The sequence below is a fragment of the Apium graveolens genome, chromosome 5 (genome assembly GCF_009905375.1).
Source record: "Apium graveolens cultivar Ventura chromosome 5, ASM990537v1, whole genome shotgun sequence".
In the NCBI taxonomy this organism is placed as follows: domain Eukaryota; kingdom Viridiplantae; phylum Streptophyta; class Magnoliopsida; order Apiales; family Apiaceae; genus Apium; species Apium graveolens.
This window is the reverse complement of record NC_133651.1, coordinates 32,828,110-32,844,280: the sequence shown is the minus strand read 5'-3', so window position 1 is coordinate 32,844,280 and position 16,171 is coordinate 32,828,110. Positions and strand designations below refer to the sequence as shown.

The following is a 16,171-nucleotide window of genomic DNA, read 5'->3' as shown; positions in this document are numbered from 1 at the left end:
AGTATTATCAAATCATATTATTAGAATTTCAGATAAATAAGTTTCATAACTTAAATATTTTAATTCAAATTAAATTCAAAAAAAATATGTAACTTTAAAAATAATTTGTGCATCACACGAATTTTAGGTTAATATTATATATGTATCTATGCTGGTTTTTGGTCAAAATTAATTTTTGTCATCTTAACATCATACATTTAGCATATTTTATAGATTTATATACAAAAAATTGAATTTTTTTGACATGTTATAAACAAGAGTTGCTCTCTAGCAAGCTGGCCACCTCTATTAATCCTTTTGCTGAATGTACGTAGTGTGTAATCGAGCCGAGTCGAACCGAATAATGCTAAGCTCGGCTCGAGCAAAATAGTTTGGACTCGAGTTCGAGCATGAACTCGATCGAATCTTTAATTTCAAGCTCGCAGCTCGGCTCGTAAAAGTTTCGGTAGGTTCGAGTTCGGCTCGAAATTTCGAATTAATTCACTAAATATTAACAAAAATCCGAAATATGATCAGTTCGACTCAAGTTTGGCTCAAGTTCGACTCGATAATAAATAAATAATATATTAAAAAATATTAAATATTTATATAAAAATATATTTATAATAAAAAAATAAAAATAATAAAGGCTCGATAAGGCTCACAAACCTTACAAGCCGAATAATTTGAAGTTCAAGCTCAGATTGGTTTAAATTTCGAAAAGCTCGAACACGAGCTCGGATCGATTATTTTTTAAGCCAAATTCAAATTTTTTACGAGTGGAGTTCGAGTAACTTACGGAGAGTTTTGCTCGTTTAGACTTAGTACGTACCCATTGTCAAATTAGTCCTGCCATGACCTGTAAAAAAAGAAGAATTTATGAGCATAAAAGTTCTAAGAACCAAAAAGCAAAGAAAAAGATAGACAATAAACACATTTTGACTTTTAATCAAACACTCCACTAGTGTACAAAAGTACAGATGTTACTACCAGTAAATGATGTGATGGCATGCTAAAATAAACTAAAAATCATCAAAAAATAATAAAAATTCAATCTTTATTATTTTTTCATCTTTAATTCTACAAAATCTCAGCTCAGATTCAAACAAAAACAAAATCACACACACAGATTCAATCTGCTCAGCTTTGTTCCCCACCTCAGCAAGACATTTATACACTTGTATGTATAGGTGTAAGTATATATTTTAGATAATAAGTGGCTTTTGGAGCTAAATTAAGTGATTGTTGGGGCAAAAAATTTCAAGATTTTGAAATGGGCAGCTAAATTTATGGGTTGTGTACTTGGTAAGAGAGTAACCGGAGATGGGTCTCGCCGGAAAAGCTCAAAAAAGAAAAATCCCGGTCAAGAAAAGACTGAAAAGAAGGTAGAAAAACAGAGTAGCCGGAAAAAAGCTGCCGGAGAGTTGCCGGCGACGGAAAAACTCCGACCTTTGTCGGAATTTAGGGTGAAAACTGGTCATGGGTGGCCTTCTTGGTTGAATGAAGTCGCCGGAGATGCCATTAAAGATTGGACTCCTCGCCGTGCTAATACTTTTGAGAAACTTGATAAGGTTAGTTTATGAGAATTTTATTCATATATCGAGATTATAATGCAAAAGTCATCATGTCGAAAAAAATTGTCAATTTGATTATTTTGGTCATGTTTTAATTTTTGTGTGGTGTGATTAGATAGGGCAAGGTACATATAGCAATGTATATAAAGCAAGAGATTTGATTACTGGGAAAATAGTTGCATTGAAGAAGGTTAGGTTTGATAATTTAGAACCGGAGAGTATCAAGTTTATGGCTAGAGAGATTCTTGTACTGAAGAAGCTGGATCATCCTAATGTGATTAAGCTTGAAGGCTTGGTTACTTCGAGAATGTCTAGTAGTCTTTATCTTGTTTTCGAGTACTTGGATCATGATCTAGCTGGTCTTGCTGCCATTCAGGACATCAAATTTTCGGAACCACAGGTGATTGTTGAAATTCATTATCTTATAATTGCATTTTTAGTGAGTGTTATTTTAGATTGGTCTGCTTGAGGTGAATTCTTTGAACTGTGAAGTACTTAAATTACTTCTGAAAGCATGTAAACTGTATTATCTGTGTTTGAAGATGGACATTGGTACTTATCATTTAGGACATATTATTTGGAAAAATAAAACAATTAAGATGCATACAAGAAAAATGACGTGTTAATGAAGAGATAGATCTAATCATGTCTATGCTTGTGTTACAATAATTAGAAGGGTTGTAGTATTGTTTATTTACTCCATTATGTTCCTCTATAGCTCTGAACTTGGATGTTTTTAAACATGTACCCTTATCTAGGTAATGTCATCACATTCTGCTTATTATAAGTATTATTACAAAATACAAATCGAGGAAAGACTCTTGCAGTCTTGCTTTTGCATCTAATAATGTGACTCCTATGCTTTATATATCTTCTGGTTTTTTTGGACAAAATGTCTTCTACTTTTGATTAGTATCATGTTTACATTGGCTCAGTGAGTAGTATTTCAAGTATTCAATGCTTTTTTGTACTTTCAAATATTCTTAGTGATAGTAGTGGATTTTCTGTGTCTTCTACATATATATTGCAAGTTCCGTTACAAACAAACAATGCAGATTAGGATTTCTTTAATTTGGATGATGTTCATATCTTGTAACATTAGTTGAGTAACATGCTATATACGTGCCACTATATTTCTTGATGCATATCTGCCAATCAACAAGTACTCCATCTTAGTGCGTAGATCTATTTGCATTCTGCATGTTATGCAAAAGATTTCTAGGCTCTATAACACAAACAAATGCTTGAACTTTAGAGTTGAAATTTGTGCAAGCAGATCAAATGAAAACTATATATTGAATCTGGCGATCCTTTTAAATACATGTCATATTATTTTCCATGCTACATATTTTGGACCTGATGTTTTCCTTTGATGCATAATTATAATTTCAAAAAATACAGAGCCTATTGGGGGAACTCCGTTGTTTCATACCCTTCAGTATAATAACTTTTGAGATGCTGAATCATTTTACAATTTTTTCCTGGCAGGTTAAGTGCTTCATGAAGCAATTGTTGTCTGGGCTTGAGCATTGCCACAATAATGGTGTGCTGCATCGTGATATAAAATGCTCCAATTTGCTTATCGACAATGAAGGGAATTTGAAAATTGCTGATTTTGGTCTTGCTACTTTTTATGATCCTGGAAAAAGGCAGCCCATGACGAGTCGTGTTGTTACACTATGGTACCGGCCACCGGAGCTTCTTCTTGGTGCCACTCATTATGGTATTGGCGTAGACCTTTGGAGTGCTGGATGCATTCTGGGAGAGTTGCTTGCTGGGAAGCCAATTATGCCAGGACGGACGGAGGTATTGTTTAATAGTTCTCTTTCTGATGGCCGAAGCAATATTTAGTTGTGACTGGTCATTGGGGGGGGGGGGCTTTCATCGGGACTAGTTATGCATCGTTATTTATGCAAGTTTATATAATAATTTGGCCTTCAGACTTCTGATCTCTGTCAACTGTCCTACTATCACCATTCCGGGCTGAGATGCCGAATACAAATTTGTTCCTTGAGCCTTTATGTAAAAAAAATTCCTGACCTGGAGATAACAAATGGTCCGCTGAAAATGTGTAATTTATAGTTTCTATCAACTTAATCCAAGGCCTCATTAATTGATGTTTCGGTTATTTTGTTTGTTACAAAATTTACAATGTTTTGATCGCCCTCTTCATTTACAAATTCATTGCTTGTTAGGTGGAGCAATTGCACAAGATATTCAAGTTATGCGGTTCTCCATCTGAGGAGTATTGGAAGAAATCACGATTGCCAAAGGCAACGCTTTTTAAGCCACAGCATCCATACAAACGTTGCACAGCAGAGGCCTTCAAGGATTTTCCACCTTCTTCTCTCTCTTTAATTGAAACTCTTTTGGCTATTAACCCTGGTGAGCGTGGCTCTGCTACAACCGCTTTGAACAGTGAAGTGAGTACTTTTCAGTAGCTGCCCACATTTACTCTGCACAAGATAGTATTTTTATATATGTTCCCCAACTCATTATAAATTTACCGGCTAATCTTGTTTTTCTGTGGACTTAAAGATAATAGAATACAATATGATGGCATAACTCTTAATTGATTTCGGTGAGCATAAACTTCAAACTAAGATGTGCAGTAGTTTAGATGCTGACTGTTATATCAAGCTACATAACACAGTGTGGTCCATGCATATTAAGTTAACTAGGCCATGAGTGATGCTGCATTTACCCTACCAATGCTAGAAACCTTTGTCAGTTTGGAGCTTTGCAGAACTATCTCCACTCATAACACCGCGCAGGGAGCTTGGGGAAAAAAAGAGAGAACCAGATATATTGTCAGCCTTTTAATTGAAAAACTTAATAAGGAAATTTCTATGTAGCACAATATGGTGAGAAATGAAAAACCACATTGTAGTTGATCTTTTACCTAAGTCACATATTAGTTGATCTTTGGAAGCTAGAATTTTGTGTAACTTGTCGTCCTGTCACTGCAGTTGTGGACTTGTAGATCGATATATCCACAATAATTAATGTGGTGCGTTTCCATGGATACAGTTTTTCTCTACTGAACCTTATGCTTGTGAGCCGTCATCTCTACCGAAATATCCTCCCAGCAAAGAATTAGATGTGAAGCGAAGAGATGAAGAAGCTAAAAGGTTTTTTTGGCATGCCTTCACTTACACAGTCTAGCGACATTGCACAGTGCTGCTAAGTCGAAGTAATGGGCTTTTATGTTTTATATACAGGCAAAGAGAATTGAGTGGGAAAGCTCAGGCTGTAGATGGCGCCAGAAAAGTACCACGTGATGAGATTAGTAGGGCCACCCCTGCTCCAGAAGCCAATGCGGAACTTGAAACAAGCTTAGATGTAAGTGGAAATATCTTTTTTATGCATGCACATGTGTATAAACAAATATCAGTTGTCATATGCCACGATCTTTCTTATTCTAACCATAATTATGTTCTTGTTTGTTTACTACGTTCATTTGATATGATATTTAGAGGTGGAGAGTGGTGACACAAGCGATAGGTAAAAGTAAAAGTGAAAAATTTCCACCTCCCCACCAGGATGCAGCAGTAGGAAATCCTCTTGATAACTCACATAATGGCCAAATCTCATTTGGTGCTGCTGGTTCTTCATTTAGATCGTCGATATTTAATCCATTGTCTTCACGTTCTGTTAAAGTTACTGGAACCAGGAGAACCAAAAGCAGGAAAGAACACTACAACAGAAGAGCCCCATCTCGGAGGTTTATTCGTGCTTTTATTCCATCTTCAGTTAACCTCTCAATGGATCTAAGATTCAGAAACTAACAATGTGTTTATTAGGTGCTCCTCTATTACCTGGTGTTTTCAACCTCTTTTTTTTTTCCTAATTCTTTTCAACCTCGTCTTTTCTAATCATCTTTCAACCATTTTTTAGGCATATTGGTCATTTGTGTTTGGTGTGTGATTCGCATAAAATTCAAAGGTAGTCTGTAATTTAGCACAATGAACTCCGCGATTTGTTATACTGTACAGTTTTCAACTACAGAGCTAGCTTCTGGTTGTATATGTTTTGTTTTTGACAAATTATATATAACATTTTGCTGTTGATGATGATGATGAAGGTCGTTTATCTTATATAGCCATTGTAATTCTAGTCCAGTTATTTGACTTCCTTTCAATGTCATTTTGTTCTACTTTGGTTAGTATGAGCCCAAATGTAAACCAAATAAAGAGTAACACGCTCGAAAAGAAATATAATCAACTCTCACTCAAAGGGATGCTATGTATACAGGCGGCCTCCAGTTTGCAAGTTCTTGAGATGCGAAAAATGATTTAATCAATCTAACTTGTGGTTATTTGTACCTTCATTTAGTATTCTACATTTCTATTTGACCAGAGAATGCTAATATGCAGTTGCTGAAGAATATTGGTGGTTGTATTTTCTGCTTACCATACACGGCTAATATGCAGTTGCTGAAAAATATTTTTTTTTTTTTTGTATTTTATTTATTATGGTATAATGACAAAATTACATAGACATTATTATCTGATGTAAAAATCAAAATTAAGGATATCAAATAAATTTATTATGAAATTACAAAAATATAATTCTAGAAATTTTAAAATTACTTTATTGGTGCAACTCAGTAGGATTATAATAAAAGAAATGCAATTAGAATAGGATTCTAACAATTTTATTAAAAAACATAGAATTGAAGGAGAAATAGGAATGTTGAGGTGAAACAGAAATTGGACATTAGTAAGAGTTCAGACAACCACACACCATGAAAATGCTACGTCACTACATTCTGCATCATTTTACAGCTATGCATAGAAAATGTTATCAATCATCATGTATGGTACTACTTGCGAGCTGTTCCATATACGTGAGGCCCTATTAGAGAAAGAGCTGGAAGAAAAACCATGTTCATGTCGACACTCGAGAATCCTGCTGCAGATATACTTTCCCCTGTGTTTCTAGTGAGGTGACACCCATCAGCAACTGTTTGCTGCAGAGGATCCAATATACCTTGTACAAATTTTAGAATTGTACCATCTGTCGCAAAACATCATTAAATTCAATTGTCAGGAAGTGATACAGATGATACAAAACAGTCAGTATGTAGTTTAACGACTATATAGAGAAATTTATGTTCTACCTTTAGCTGCAACGTGTTCTACAAATAGGTAAAGCCCGCCTGGTTTGAGAATTCTCCTTACCTCTGATCAGAAGGTACAATTTCATGCATCAGAAGGTACAATTTCATGCATCAGCAATAGCATGTTTAACCATTTTGTATATTGGACAATGAATTGAAATTTTAGAAACTACTATAAATCTATCCTGCTAACTTCTAAATCAGTTATAATGTCGTGAGGAGAAGAGGTAACCACTGCAATCAATCGGGAGACACCCTAAATCCCAGTTAACTCAATGACAACTAACACACTTAATTCAAAGGTCAACATTGTTAGGAGTTTGCTAGTATGTTAGCTCATGTGTTCTTGTGTCCTTCAAATCTGTATACCTTGCAGAGTAGCGTCAACATCTTTTACTGAACATAGCACAAGGGTCCCTACAACTGCATCAATGGAAGCATCTTCTATTGGTAGTGCCTCTCCAACCTGAGTAAACTGATATGCATTAATCTTCTACTTTTCCAGAGCTTGTTATGAAGCAAAGTAGATTACATAGAGAGAAAGGATGGTTAACAAACAAAGAACTTATCTGATTTTTTTCTGTTACATCATTTCGAACATTTCTCTCTGATATCTTACATATTCTTCATAAGGAATGCGTACATTTGTTTTTACAAATATAATATTTCACCTATCAGTCGATCACAACTGATTAACAAAAAAAGTTTCTTACGGACGGGCCTGCCCATCTCTCATGTTCTGACATAGTAATTGAAGGGTCCAGATCATGAAATGGAACGAATAAGTACAAATTAAATCTATTATAATCCGTATAAAGTTTAAATTTCTCAATAGCCAACTAGACAAATAAAACTGAGAAAATATTACAAAAGAGTTATCATGAAAAGTCTGTTTTATCTTGTAAAGGATTTATGGATGCGGAACCACTAGGTGCAGGAATGCTACCTACAAAACTAGAAGCAAGCCATGAGTTTATTCAAAAACTTGATCAGGAAGAGTAGGGTAGGGCAGATGTAAAGAATATTGAACTTATGACGAGTATGAGAATCTATTTATATGAACAAGGATAATATTAATATGTGAAAATGTAGACAATGTATATAATTAACAGAAAGCTTAGTCTTACAGTGACAAGAATCTATCACAGCCTTAAAAATACAAATTCATCAAAACAATCAATATGATAAAACATTAATAAAAATTAAAAAGTTGAATTTTCTAGAAATGATGCATACTGCTCGTATAAATTTAAACTTTTCTGAAGGCAGACCAGTGGACACTGCTGCTGCCTTCGCATACTTCTCCATCTTTTGGTTTGGATCAACTCCAATTACATCGACACCATTACTAGCATAGTATTTAAGATTAGGACCTGTACCAATCCCAAGCTCCAATATCTTGTTCGCATTTTCTCTCAAGTCAGTGAAAATCTGTGACTTGTAACCTGCAATCTTGCAAAACCTAGAATAAACTAGTCACTTACACTTAGAAGTCAATATTGTTGATATTAGTACTGGTTTATGAATAGCTACTGACCTCTGCTTCATAAGATTCCATGGTTGAATTCATAGCTGATGCATAGAACTCCTCGTACCAATCTGGCCTTGGAGGGTGAATTTTGTTCAGCATGTTCTTCAAACCGATTCAATCACAGAGAGTGTCAATTTGTTACTATTTCCAAAAGATTACATGCAGCAAGTTAAAACTGTGATAAAAATAAATATTCTGAATATTAAAAGTTTATAATTATGCATGCCTTCAAGTTCGTGTGCTAGTTCCGCGCTCACCTTGAAATTTCAATCTGAATCTTTTAAACACTGATGTTATATGAAATGGTTCAATCAACTGTTTGACCAAGTGCCCAAAAATAAAGATTTTTTGCAAAATCCGAAAAAAAGCAACCCAATTTTGTTGTTTTTAAGTTCAGCACTCACATTATCAATTTTATCAATTACATATAAAAGGGTAATGCCATTTCTAAACAGAATTTATAGATATATTTCTAATCGCTGTCAAGATTTGGCAAAAACATTGAGATTAAGAATTGTCAAAATGAAAATTTGAGGTGAATGCAGAACTAACAGTCAAATTTGAAGGTACAAAAGGGCCAATAAAGTCATGCATAGAAGGTTATGTCACCTATGATCAGTGATGTGGTCAATAAGAGGATTGGCGTTGCCATCCCGAAAATGCTAACACTTGCTCGTTTTGATTTTCATCTCGGTCTAATCATTTGATACAATATAATAAAGGATAATTAAAAAAAAAACTGCTATAAGTACAACAAGTTCTAGTTTATCTCAGCAAAAAAAAGCCCAACTAGTTCCAAACTATAAAACTTAATAAGCCAACTAATACAAGTGCATTTGATCATACAAATAACAAAGTAAACAAAAATAAATACCCAAAATAATATTTTTAATTACCATAGGATCAGTAGCTGAGTATGGAGCCAGAGCTGCATATGAAGGTTGTTCAAGTATAGGCAACAAAGTTGCTCCTAGAAATCCTCTTCTTCCACATAAGCAAAATCTGTTGCATCCCGGTTTAGAAAATGCCACCCTTTCGTTAATTTTCCTGGATTCTTGGAAATTAGTTGGGTCTGAAGAATCTGAATTTGATGGGGTTTTAGCAAATTTGACAGGTTTGGCTTGTGCTGTACAGTATATATTTATGATAGAAATCATGATATTGTGATGATGAGGAAGAGAGGACTAGCAAGAACTTGAGAGAGGAGTTGTGTGCACATATATATACACACAGCAAGACAAGTAAAGATGATTTTAGTGGTCAGTTGTCTGTCTGTGTTCTGTCTGATAGTCCCTCCGTCCCACCGGGATCTTTACATTTCTCGTGGGCACGGAGATCAATATATATATATATAGGTAAAGTGATGAAAAGTGGTTAGAATAGTGAGATCTATCAATATTTAATAATAGATTTGAGAGAGTGGAGGAAGTTAGTGGGTGTAATAGTATTTTATATTATTAAAATTTTACTATTTTTGAAATGTAAAAAAATGGATAAGACGGCCCAAAATAATAACCGTAAAGAAATGGATGGGACTTAGGGAAATGGAGTAACTGATAAGAGAGCTTGAGCGCTAAAGATGATGTTGGGGGCCTTGTGGCTGAAGCAATAACAATGATTATTTTTATTTTTACTTTTTTTAGTTTTGTATTGTATGATAAGGCAATTATTTAAAACAGCATTTAACTAATTTTGTATGTTATGAAAATGTGACTTAAAATATGTACTCAGATATTTAGATAACATAAATTATTATCAAACTGGAAACTTCGACAGTTTTAGAAACATTTAGCAACACACGTATGAAAAAAGCTCCCAAAATTGTTCAGAAATACTTGATTGAAATGAATTATTTGGATATGTATCTCAAATATAGAAAGGCTCCTCAAGCATATTGCACAAAGCAAATAGCAAAGTCAGACATAGGCAATCTTTCTTCCGAAAAAATGTACACTTAATAGATAATTTCTCCCTGATAACGCATCTTTTGCATATCAACATCTCTGATTGTGGAGGATAGCATTAGCACCTTATACTACCCAAGTACCGGAATTTTTATATTGGGTACAATATTCATATAAAGTATTTTTATTCATCGACTTTATGCTTCTAACAAAACATTTTATTTTATATTAAACAATTATTGCATACAAAAAACAACGATACTCTCAGATTCCACCGGTACTGTACTAGGTTGATACGGTTAATGCCTTGTGTTGGCAATCATCGGACGGTTATAGACACAAATGAAATAATGCCTTTTAAACAGAAGCTTAGAAAAATATAAGACTGGGCCTCAATCTTAAGTCTTCTGAAATCTAATGTTTTATACCAGAAAAAAAAAACTTTCTAAAACCTTTTTATTTCGCTGCTCATCAGTAAGAAATGGATGAGTAATCCAGATGTCTTTCTAGGGCCATCCGTGTATTTGCAGGGAAGGAGTACAAAATAACAGCCAAAAAGAGGACAGCATTGAATTCACAAGTCGCTTTTGGTATTAAAAAATTGCAATTTCTTTAGTCACCCTCACTATTAACCAGTTGCAGCCATTGAGGTTGATCTGTAGCATGCCCTCTTCGCTGCACGAACTATATCCTCAATCTGCCAAGTAGATCCGTTAAGTCCCAACGCAATATACCATTATATATAAAACTAAACACTAGCTAAAGCTAAACACTAGCTAACGACTGCATCACATATCTTTTTAAGCAAAATATAGTTTACTGTAAATGATCCAAAGAACCAGAAGAGGGATCAGAAACACAAACCTGTGGGACAGCCAATCTCTCCAGATTCGCAGCATATGGCATGCAGACATCAGCGCCTGCAATCCTCTCAACAGGTGCATCCAGATACTCGAAGCTTTCTTCCACCACTGATGCGCTGTTAAGAACATCAACAAGAAATAATGATGCCACTAACGACAAAATGTGGCTAGTTTGAGTGAGAACCAAGTGTTTTTGAAGAAAGCTAACCAGATCTCAGCACCAACACCGTGTTGCGGAAATCCTTCTTCAACAGTTACCAATCTGTTGGTTTTCCTGACAGAACTATTGATTGTCGCTCTATCAAGGGGGCGGATGGACCGCAAATTTATAACCTGCATTAAGAGATATATTACATACTGTGGAGCTCCCAAGTTTAAATGTGCATGCTAGAGAGAGTGAAGTTACCTCGGCACTGATTCCCTCTTTTTCGAGAATCTCGGCAGCCTGTAACCAGTATTTCAGGTCAAAAAATAATTAAAAAAAAATGTAACATTCAGATTCTACAAGAAGAAGTAAACTAATGCAATAGAACTTGTTAAATCTTCTAGCTGGAAATGATAGCAGAATACTAAAAAATTGGGTGAACCGCAAACATAAGGAACTGAAAGATGACGGTTTGGCCCCTTTCATTTTTAGTGTTTTATAGATGAACATTATTATACAAGTAAAGATTATAAGTGCTTTCCTCTCTCTACCTCCCTATATTATATATGTACTTTGCACATATTTTTTTATTGCAAGCACTGAAGAACATATATATATGTTGCATTGTTCAAGCATCCAAAGTAGTTACCATATATGTAAACCAAGTTAGTACAGAATCATATTTAAGTGAAGCATCCAAATAGCTCAAATATTGAATATGAAACTGCTCAGTAAGATTTTAACAAACCTTAAGGGCAAAGCCGACCATCTTGGAGAAAGTAGTAATTGTCACGTCTTTTCCCTCGCGCTCAATCTGTCAATTTTGGGGCAGGATAACAACACAAAAATAGGAATGAGTATTCTTCAAAACATCAATGAACAAACAAAAAAAGAGAACGTAAACAGTCGACTACTTATTAACAAAAAATTAAGAATGTAGGATCAATCTGTAGTTACAGAGTCCCAGAACTATCTATGATACTGTTAAAGAGTCTAGGAAGCAAGAGCTGGAACAGTCTTAATCTTATGCAACTTACATACGACGGAGATTCTAGAAAAGGATTTTCATAATTTTAGTCAATTAACTAAAAGCAAAGCATTACTTACTGGAGGTCTCCCTCCAACTGTTCAGGTAAACATTCAACTGACTAATGGGTTAGATAACTGATAGTTTTTTGTCAGTTTAGTGACCAAAAATCATATTACCCCTTCATATTCATATGATGTACCACCAACAAGAACCAGTAAAGACGACATACTTAAATGTTGTAATGATAAGAACATCAAGAAAATCACCTTGGCTTTCCCTATTGGTAGACAGAAACTAGAATCAAGAACTTCCGCAGAAACAGGGAATGACTCACCATATCTGCAGCTCAAAACTAAAGCCATTAAATATTCCATACATACGTGGTCTATTCCAAAGAGATATCAGAAAAATACTAACAGCAATTCGTTCTCTAGGAAAACAACAGGGTCTGGGTCCCTAATAGCAGCTTTCAACAAGCCTCGAGCATCTTCTGAAGAGTATGGAGCGAGCACCTTCAACCCTGGACACGCACCAAACCATGCTGCATAGCACTGAAAACCACAGAAGTTAATAAACAATATTGTGAAACATTTGTAACATGAGAAATTTAACAATGCTCTATAAAAGCTACTTCATCAATGATGGCAGATTATATTTATTGAATATATATAACGGTCAAACTCGTAGCAAGATATTAAGTTCAGGATGTGAGATCTATCTCGTCTGTGATATCTACCTCGTCAATGATAAAAAAAACTGTAACAGTTTTTCAAGATCAGAGAGATTTCACTTGATTACTTAAAGTGTTTTCTTTTTCAGCTTTTGCATCTCACACTTCCCTTCCATTCTTTTTAACAGATTACTGGAAGTGTTTTCGTCTTCAGCTAATTTCTCTCACACTTGCCCTATTTCCTTAGTCCAGAACCGTTGTCCTCGTCATTAAGAAATAAGTGAATTTCAAAGAAACAAGAGTCACACCTGAGAGTGTTGGGCACCAACTCCTGCTGCAGCACCATTTGGTCCTCTGAAAACAATAGGTACCGAAATTTGACCGGCAGACATGTAGTTTGATTTCGCAGCAGAATTAATGATGTGGTCAATTGCCTGAGAATGTTACCTAGAATGAGTGTCCATATATGCATTTATACAATAACAAGAAGATAGAATCTAAATCTATATAAAAAAACAATAGAACAGAAACAGTGCAACTTCACTTCATATTTTCTTTGATAATTCAAGGATAACATTAGAAGTGACATCCTTATTGCGATTAAAAACATTGAATACAAGAATTTAACATAACCAACAAATTAAAAATGCCAAATTTTGCAATCTCAATAAAAGCATCACAAGTTATTAAAGTATAGCACTATTAGCTATCATGTCAGCTCAATAGCAGTCCTTATATGATATGTATATGCAATTTTAAGTGGCTCAAGTTAAAAACCTGACTTCACATATTAACCATTATTACTTCAGAAGGCTGCAGGTATTTCAGCTGCAAGCAGTTGACACTTACATAAAACAGAATAAGATAGCAAACCACAGTCCAAATGCCATAGTAGCATGGACAGAGTTATGTTGAGCAAGTGGGATGCACCTTTAAATACAACAACTATCACGCTGCTAGAACTGATAAAAATTCTAACCATATATTGAATAATGAGAGATAATTAGGTAAACAAAGGAATAAAAAGGAAACAAAGATGTGAATGTATCAGATAGCAATGTTCAATGAAAAAAACCAAACAATTTTAATGGCATTTTTATAAAACCATTGAGTTAGCATGTTATATAGAAAACATATAACATTGTATCGGCAACTGATAGGTTGGAAATAGTTTGGGGTGTAAGTGAACATTGAATTTAAAAGTTCAAAAATCTAACCTGCATTGAGAAATTAAACGTCATAAATTCGACGACGGGCTTCAGACTGTGGTAAGCAGCACCAACTGCAATTCCAGTAAATCCAGCCTACAAATATCATTTTAGATGGTCAAAAACATTATAAGGAAAGAAAAATAACACGAGAAACTCCTGTTAAAATTTGAGAGATCATATGTACAAAGAGTAAGATATAGAGAAAAAGAAAAGATCGTATAAAGAAGAAGTAAAGATTCAGAAGCAACCTCAGTGATAGGAGTGTCAATAACCCTATCAGGACCATATTTGTCCAGAAGTCCTTTAGTAATCTATATAAAATTCACAAGAAGAGGCTAGTTTAGAAACTAACTTGATGCTAACAAAGTCAAAAAGTAGGGAGCATGATAAAAAATCTTGTTGGTTTTCAATTGGTTCTAACCTTGTATGCACCTTGATATTCACCAACCTGCATTCAAAGGTAACAATATGTAAGGAACTTAAAGCACACACAACAGAAACTAATTTCTAACAAGAGACTCCATTGTGTTACATAAGAATATACTGTACCTCTTCACCCATTATAAATACTTTAGAGTCAGCAGACATTTCCTCATCAAGTGCAGAATTCAGAGCATCACGTACAGTCATCTGTAAAAAATTATAGCCACCAGGTCAATTAGTAGTTTATCTACATAAAAGAATAAAAGTGGCACTCCATTGCAATTCCATTACAATTAATTCATGTACATCACAAAACATATACCTTCTATAGAAAAAGGGCTAAATTAACATATGATGAGAGAGACTAAGGGTACTGAAACGAGCTTAATTCTTCGAATTAAACCAATATTCATATATCACATATTAATTCTCCAATCTAAACTACGCTGCCGCTTACTTTACACACCCACAACCCGACCACGTAAAACAAACAAATGTAACACACAACGGCTGCAAACTATTACGTGTCAAAATTCCATTCAACTCACACCTTACTATATATATCCACACACAATCACAATCACAAAAACAGTACTTCCCGATATTCCTCTAAATTTTGTCAGAAACTGAATTCATCCATTCCACACCTTACTACCAATATCCACACACAATCACAAACAAAATAATTAACTTAACATACCCACAACCCGACACGTAAAACAAACAAATCTAACACATAACTTCCGCAAACCATTACGTGTCAACATTTCATTCAACTCACAATATATCCACAATTTTGTGGTAAACTCATTTCATTCAAAAACAAACCTTGCTATTAACAATCCAACACAAAATCACAAAATTATCGTAAACTCAAAAAACTCATTTCATCCAATACAAACCATGCTATTAACAATCCAACACACCATCACAAAATTATCGTAAACTCAAAAAATACCTCTTTGGCACCAGAAGCGTAATTCCTGCCCCCCGGAACCAAAAATCGTAACTGACTCTTCTGCATCACCAAAACCACAGCAATCAACAAACACAAAATATCAAATCAAATCAAATTAAAAAACAAAATCACGAGATCCACGAATTGAATCGCTTACCGAGACAGAAACGCCTCTATTACAAACAGTTTGTCTAATAAATCCCAACATATTTCTGCACATACAAACCCTAATTAAGAAAAACGAATAGTATTGAAATGAATAAAACAGAAGCGTTGATAATACGACGAGTAGGATGATATGTGCGGTGGACCGTAGATGTGTGTATCTACCGGCGATACCTGGGTAGGTGGTGTTGGTGGACTGAGATTCGAGATGACTTGTCGACGCTGTTATAAATGAGATTTATTATTATTGAGTTTTATAGTTTGTAGTGGCCGAATAAATGGCTGTTGGGTGGGTTTTTGAGTCGGTTCCCACTTTTTATATTGATGCTGTAGGCCTCTTTTTGTTTGGCCTTTCTCCCTTGTTACTTTATTTATTTATTATTTACTTGAACCAAAAATATAATTAATTATAGCTAATTGTATTAATATATGTCAGATTGGGCGGGTTTTGAAATTATTACAAGATTTGAATTACATCTATATATAAACACAGATTTATCAAGAACAAGGAAGAAACTTATCAAGAACAAGGAAGAAACTCACTTAAAATTATTGATTAATCTCCTGAGATGATTTAGAACCTCTGGTTTATTATC

At 34.6% G+C, this 16,171-nt stretch overlaps 3 protein-coding genes across 8 annotated transcripts; 1 reads left to right on the top strand and 2 right to left on the bottom strand.

Annotated features, from left to right (window-relative positions):
* Window positions 1–979: 979 nt before the first annotated feature.
* LOC141723800 (putative serine/threonine-protein kinase At1g54610) lies at window positions 980–5,650 on the top strand. Of its 2 annotated transcripts, XM_074525696.1 has the most exons (8): window positions 980–1,550; window positions 1,669–1,953; window positions 3,042–3,359; window positions 3,749–3,976; window positions 4,584–4,684; window positions 4,775–4,895; window positions 5,030–5,356; window positions 5,451–5,650. In XM_074525696.1, exons 1-7 carry the CDS (start codon window positions 1,269–1,271, stop codon window positions 5,339–5,341), a joined length of 1,647 nt encoding a protein of 548 aa, XP_074381797.1. In that variant the 5' UTR covers window positions 980–1,268; the 3' UTR covers window positions 5,342–5,356; window positions 5,451–5,650. The 2 variants fall into 2 exon arrangements, with proteins under 2 accessions (XP_074381797.1, XP_074381796.1); XM_074525695.1 differs by having other exon boundaries at window positions 981–1,550; window positions 5,030–5,650.
* A 533-nt stretch (window positions 5,651–6,183) lies between these two features.
* On the bottom strand, window positions 6,184–9,599 carry LOC141723798 (uncharacterized). 4 transcript variants are annotated; one of them, XM_074525692.1, is made up of 7 exons: window positions 9,103–9,235; window positions 8,816–8,901; window positions 8,213–8,347; window positions 7,912–8,127; window positions 7,045–7,150; window positions 6,676–6,738; window positions 6,184–6,572 (listed from the first exon to the last, which is right to left on the bottom strand). In XM_074525692.1, exons 3-7 carry the CDS (start codon window positions 8,303–8,305, stop codon window positions 6,379–6,381), a joined length of 672 nt encoding a protein of 223 aa, XP_074381793.1. In that variant the 5' UTR covers window positions 8,306–8,347; window positions 8,816–8,901; window positions 9,103–9,235; the 3' UTR covers window positions 6,184–6,378. The 4 variants fall into 4 exon arrangements, with proteins under 4 accessions (XP_074381793.1, XP_074381791.1, XP_074381792.1 ...); XM_074525690.1 differs by lacking the exon at window positions 8,816–8,901 and having other exon boundaries at window positions 8,213–8,308; window positions 9,103–9,599; XM_074525691.1 differs by lacking the exon at window positions 8,816–8,901 and having other exon boundaries at window positions 7,045–7,141; window positions 8,213–8,308; window positions 9,103–9,590.
* A 773-nt stretch (window positions 9,600–10,372) lies between these two features.
* On the bottom strand, window positions 10,373–15,900 carry LOC141723797 (pyruvate dehydrogenase E1 component subunit beta-1, mitochondrial). 2 transcript variants are annotated; one of them, XM_074525688.1, is made up of 15 exons: window positions 15,750–15,900; window positions 15,568–15,622; window positions 15,411–15,470; window positions 14,579–14,659; window positions 14,451–14,477; window positions 14,278–14,340; window positions 14,036–14,122; window positions 13,127–13,252; window positions 12,566–12,699; window positions 12,415–12,487; window positions 11,867–11,932; window positions 11,380–11,418; window positions 11,182–11,306; window positions 10,975–11,089; window positions 10,373–10,807 (listed from the first exon to the last, which is right to left on the bottom strand). In XM_074525688.1, the coding sequence occupies exons 2-15, from the start codon at window positions 15,616–15,618 to the stop codon at window positions 10,739–10,741; spliced, it is 1,116 nt and encodes a 371-aa protein (XP_074381789.1). In that variant the 5' UTR covers window positions 15,619–15,622; window positions 15,750–15,900; the 3' UTR covers window positions 10,373–10,738. The 2 variants fall into 2 exon arrangements, with proteins under 2 accessions (XP_074381789.1, XP_074381790.1); XM_074525689.1 differs by having other exon boundaries at window positions 15,741–15,849.
* Between the last annotated feature and the right edge of the window lie 271 nt (window positions 15,901–16,171).